General features: G+C 31.6%; 1 protein-coding gene across 3 annotated transcripts; it reads left to right on the forward strand.

The window, feature by feature from the left end:
• The first annotated feature begins 224 nt into the window (after positions 1-224).
• LOC134713718 (uncharacterized) lies at positions 225-5,432 on the forward strand. 3 transcript variants are annotated; one of them, XM_063575008.1, is made up of 6 exons: positions 225-346; positions 1,343-1,384; positions 2,602-2,643; positions 2,793-2,834; positions 3,289-3,360; positions 5,213-5,432. In XM_063575008.1, exons 1-6 carry the CDS (start codon positions 235-237, stop codon positions 5,266-5,268), a joined length of 366 nt encoding a protein of 121 aa, XP_063431078.1. In that variant the 5' UTR covers positions 225-234; the 3' UTR covers positions 5,269-5,432. The 3 variants fall into 3 exon arrangements, with proteins under 3 accessions (XP_063431078.1, XP_063431080.1, XP_063431079.1); XM_063575010.1 differs by lacking the exon at positions 2,793-2,834; XM_063575009.1 differs by lacking the exon at positions 2,602-2,643.
• Positions 5,433-5,853: the final 421 nt, after the last annotated feature.

A 5,853-nucleotide genomic window follows, 5' to 3' on the forward strand; every position in this document is an offset into this window, starting at 1 on the left:
AGAAGGAATAAAAAAGATATTTTCCTGTCCCCAAATACCTATTCCTTAAATTCTCAAGTCATTAAATCTTCCTACAACACTTTACATACTTTCAACCACGCTCTTAATGCCCGCGATTTCGCGGGTGTGTTCTAGTTATGATTAATAGATACATCTCAAAGATTCAGTATGTTCAACATATAAATAAGGGAATAATGTTTTGTATTTTCTTACCTAACAGAAAGAATTTCTTTCATGGAGCAAAAGTATCGAGACCAGACGTGCAGTATCCAACAGCTTACTGAAGAGGTTCAGGTTTTCAGGGGGCACCGAATAGAACTTAAACGTCAGTTGCATCAAAAGACTGGTAAGCAGACATTTTATATGAATAAAGAGATATGTGCCGTATACTTACACGAGAGAGTAACACACTAATATAACATTAGCGAAATACAGCTGATAAAAGAGTTCAGAATACTTTATTTTAACATATTGAATATACTTTAATAAACAATAGATTTATTTTTATGTCCACAATATACGATCACAAGCGATTTTTGTTTTGAAGGTATACATATTCAATGTCATACGCAACTGTTTTTTTCAAATAAATGCCCAAGCTTTTTGTTGAAAACACTTCAGAATCTCTAAATACAATGATGTTTACAATGAAGTCATGTTTGTAAAGTCTGCTAATCGAATAAGCAGGTCTTATGCTATCATATTATGTTTCTTTCATTTCGCTTAGGATACATGTAAATTTAGAACACTCCTTATATGTTGTGTGTATGTGTGTTTTAATATTTTGTAAATGAACTCGGTGTTTTTGTATTCTGTCCATCTGATGTGTTTGGCCTTTTCAACTGGTTTTTATAGATTTAAACATAAATCAGAACGTTAGTTTTTTCGTGTGAATACTTTAACATTGGTCTTCTCTGGACCTTTTACAGCTGACTAGGCGGTATGTGGTTTGCTCATTGTTAAAGGACGCACGGTGTCCTCAAGCTATTAATTTCTGCGTCATTTTTGTCTCTTGTGGAGAGTTGTTTCATATACAATCATACATCATCTTCTTTTTTAAATCATTAAGAGGGCTATGGGTTGGGTTAAACGCTGAACGGTTATTTTTTTTGAATGGTGTATAGATCATACTTTGTGATTCAATCGCAAATACAAACATTTTTTTAAAGATATCCTCCTCTCCTTCCTATTTTGTTTTTTAAAAGGGATAAAAGATATTCGACCGTCCAGCCGATCACAGGAGAAGAAACTCATTTTATAACTAAAATTTATTCTAAATATATGGGAAACAGTGTGTTTAAATTTGTTCATCATTATCTATCCATTTGCATCCCTCTTTTAGATGAAGCTGAAGCAGTGAGCCGTCGACTTAAAGAGACATTGGGTAAGCTTTTCACCTGAAATTTTGTAAAAATATTATTCCGAAAAAACAATTTATTCTCTAAAACTTCATCACAGAAGGAAAATGAGATTTTTTGGTCAATTTCAGTAGGAAAATAGTTATACCAGGATTTAGCCTCAAAGGAAAACCAAATGATTTTACATTTTCAATGCACTTAAACAGTCACCAGTAGCGATAATTAAGTATGCGTATCACGAGTTTCGAAATAATTTTCATCACGTTTGTCAATAACATGATTTCTAAATACTTAAAATGAGTAATAAACTATAAACTACATTTATTCGTTGGAAAATCAAAAAATGCGCAGAAATGGTAACAAAAAGCAATGCCAAAACAATTTTGCGAAACTGAATTATTATTTGATGGATATTTTGATCGCCAACGAAAATATTACATCTTTGTTTCGAATGTGACCTACTTAATAAGATGTATCCCAAGTGGTTTTTTTCTTACATTAGCTATAAGGCGTGTGTCACATGTGGATCAGAATCCAACTACTCTACCGAAACACCTGAGATCAACCCTGGTTTTTTGGTTTGTTCATGTTCCTCAGTCTTCTTTTTGGTAGTTTTTTATTTTTTGTCATTGCATTAGGAGTTAGAATATCACTCTCTTTGTTTCTTTCGACTGTTTTTACTGAGGCATGAATTTGCATCCTGTGATATTATTTATTTATCCAACACCTTAAGATATATCTTTACGATTCTAGCTTAAATGAACAGGAACGCGTGTCACAAATCTGACACATTCAACACACCACGTCAACCAATCTATACCCTTTTACCTAAATGCTGCATGTTCAAGGGAAAAGTTGCAAATAAAATGCTTATATGTCTTTGGTTCGAAAAAGACAATAACGGGATGTATAAGTACAGAGCCACGCTGTATATTACAAAGAAACATAAATAGTCATATAGACAAAGCATATTAGCAGACTTGAAAGATAAAGGTTAAAATTTTTATCATTAAACAATCATTGGATGTATTATAAGTACAGAGCCTCATCAGTGTAACAAAGAAACATTAAAAGGCTTAAAGACAAAGCATATGAGAAAAAATGAAAGACAAGAATACAAAAATTAAAAAGTAATATCACAATAACGGGATGTACAAGTACAGAGCCAAGTCATATGGATACCAATAAAAACAGACTAAACAATTAAAGTAATATTACAATTGTTTTCCATTGTATATTTCAGAAAAGAAAGAAAATTTAGAAAAAGAATTATCAGATACACTAGGTATGTATTACAAATGTACTGTATAGTATTATGAAAACATAATTTAGTACATTAAAAAAAGAGTTATTGATGAAGTTTACTTTAGGTTACTTTAGGTTACTTTAAACAATTAAAGTAATATGACAATTGTTTTCCATTGTATATTTCAGAAAAGAAAGAAAATTTAGAAAAAGAATTATCAGATACACTAGGTATGTATTACAAATGTACTGTATAGTATTATGAAAACATAATTTAGTACATTAAAAAAAGAGTTATTGATGAAGTTTACATACTATCTGAGCAGTTATTTATGTTTGAAGTTGCTTCTTGTTAGCCTAACGTATCATGATAAATATTCAAAATCTTTTAATAAAGTGTTTAACACATCAATTCACAAAATTACAATGTTTGTACAAAAAAGTTAGGGGAATTTTGTTATCCATAGACAATTAAAGAAATTAGTTCCATACAAAACTACTATTTACCGACGAACCATTGGAAGAGGTTTGTACATTACTCCAAAGTGTGTGTTACTTTTTTCATACATGCTCATTCTAGATAGCGTTTTATCTTTATGAAACGCAATCATTTGCCTTATTTATATACAGTTGATTTAAAAAACTAAAGAAGTCCTTAACCGACATAAATGTATTTGTTTTGCAGGTGAAAATTCTACTTATCCTGAATCTCAGAATTTTGATGATTCTCATGGAACAGAAGTGCATAGTTTTCAAGGTAAGAACATGTTCTGATGTCAGAGTAAAAAGACTTAAAATAAGGTACGTCATACGCAGGTTTCGTGTACATAAATCATATCAGTGGCGCAATAACCAAAACATTATGATGGCGAAATGAAATTCGAAATTGAAAAGCATTTATATGCAAAAAATCATTCATAGATACATGTTTAATTCCGACTACGAATAAAACAAACTATGTATCTGGGTGTTTTGAATAATTCATTATTTCATACCAGTAAATTTACCAACAGAGAAGTGCTGACTACTTTGTTGATGCTATCCTCGGGGATGAAACCTCCCTCGGAAGCTGCATCGAATCAGTGGTTGTAAAAACTTATTTTGAAGATACCAGTTCACATTTCGGAATGCCATTTGTGCGTTTCGTTAACATAAAAATCATTGGTGCCCTTCTTATACCCCAAGTTGGAAGGTAAAAACTAATACGAATGAGAAGATAATAGTAAACCGAAATTTCTGCAAATTATCTAAATGGTGCAAGCTTAGTACATATACCTGAAACTTTTAGTGCAAAACAAATGAAACTGAATTTTAAGAATCAAGTAAATTTCATCATGAGTAGATTCAAGAGTTTACATATATAACATATATTTTTAGTCACTTTAACAGTTTAACAAAAAGCGCCTGCTTTTTTGATAACACACTTGAGAATTACCATAATCAATGGTCTCATCTTGTTGTATGTTAACATAGTATTGACTGCTAGATCCCAATTACTGTCACATTTATTTCTGTATTGGTTTCTCCATACATTTTCTCTTTATAACAGAAATATAAACATCTTTCATATAAGTGGGAGGTTTAGCTCGCTTATAAAACAGGTTCAACACACCATTTTCTTTGTAAATTTACTGTACGAAGTAAGTAATATGGCCGTTGTTTTATGCTTGTTTCGTCGATTGACTACGTTTGATTTTGTCAGGGTTTTTTAAATGCATATCCAAGAATTGTTCTAGCCATTGATTCATAAGAAGCTTATGATCTTCTTATAGGTATAGGTAATATTTTGAAGGCCTATTCGCTTTTAACACTGTGGACTTCGAATAAAAAATTACAGCGATATAGTCTAGTTCGCAGCGCTTAATATCTTGAATTACATTTTGAAATTGACAATGAGGTTGGGTTGAGAACTTTTTTTTGACAAAACATAAGACTTTTTTCATTTTTCTTGTTGAAATTTTTTTGTCGCAATTATATAACAGCACATACAAACTAAAGTAAAAAGATATAAGTCTTACTTCATACGTAGATATATGGAGATGTGGTATAAAGGCAAATGAGGCAACTTATCATCCAAGTCTTAACTAGTAAGAAGTAAACCATTATAGGTTCCAACGAACAGCAAGCTATAGTTGGTCTCAAAAAATACTAGTTTTTAAACCTTTCAAAAAGGAAATCGATAGGTCTAATATGAAAAACGAAAAACACATATGAATAAAATTGAGAATGGAAATGGGGAATGTGTCAAAGAGACAACAACCCGACCAAATAAAAAACAACAGCAGAAGGTCACCAACAGGTCTTCAATGTAGCGAGAAATTCCCGCACCCGGAGGCGTCCTTCAGCTGGCCCCTAAACAAATATATACTAGTTCAGTGATAATGAACGCCATACTACATCAGCAAACGACAGCCCCTGTACAACAGGTTCCTGATTTAGGACAGGTGCAAACAAACGCAGCGGGTTCAAATGTTGTGATAGGCACCAACATCCACCCTGACTTGAAGTAGTGGTGTAACATTACAATATTAAAAATACAATTTTTTTTATTGTCATGCCGTATTTCAATGCGTAATAATTATTCAAATTTTTTTTAACATCTTTTCCAGGTCAGCGTAATAGCAGAGGCAGAATAATAAAAAGAACAGATATCCAAAATGTGTAGTCTTTTTTTAAAGTAGTATGAACTTTGATTTATACTTCTTGAATCGAATCAGCATTTACTATTTTTCTTTTCTTATATTTAAAAGCATTTTATCATATATGTGTGTGTAAAATTAATATAGCTTTGCTTGATAAAATATCAATAAAATAAAATTACACAAATGTTTTCATATTTTTGGTTTATTCGTATTTCATATGTAAATCACACTAATATGTTTGTTTTCTTGTTGGATTTAGGCTTTCGCATCTGGCGTGAAAGAAATCATTTTGATTCCATACATCTGTGTAATTGTAACAATCGAATACCTCTTCCTTAAACCTTTAAACGGACGGCCTTTAATTTTCTGAAGAGCAGGATGATTTTTAAATGAATATCCTGGCCCGGTTAGTGCTATAGAATGACGAGAAAAAATAAGTATGCGTAGGATAAGATTAAAATGAATAGTCAGTCGGCACGAAAAAATCCTACTTAGAACTTTTATATTATCTAACGTGCAACCTGCATTAATAAGAATTACATGAAGAAGGTCGTTAGTTTTACATTGTCATTTCGGGGCCTTTTATAGCTGACTTTGCTCATTGTTGA

The sequence above is a fragment of the Mytilus trossulus genome, chromosome 4, assembly GCF_036588685.1.
Source record: "Mytilus trossulus isolate FHL-02 chromosome 4, PNRI_Mtr1.1.1.hap1, whole genome shotgun sequence".
Classification (NCBI taxonomy): Eukaryota; Metazoa; Mollusca; class Bivalvia; order Mytilida; family Mytilidae; genus Mytilus; species Mytilus trossulus.

Excerpts from the sequence above, each read along its gene's own strand:
- LOC134713718 (XM_063575008.1), top strand. The coding sequence starts at position 235 with ATGGAGCAAAAGTATCGAGACCAGACGTGCAGTATCCAACAGCTTACT. Across the intron at positions 2,644-2,792 it reads AGAATTATCAGATACACTAG|AAAAGAAAGAAAATTTAGAA; the intron begins GTATGTATTACA and ends TGTATATTTCAG. Across the intron at positions 3,361-5,212 it reads AGAAGTGCATAGTTTTCAAG|GTCAGCGTAATAGCAGAGGC; the intron begins GTAAGAACATGT and ends CATCTTTTCCAG.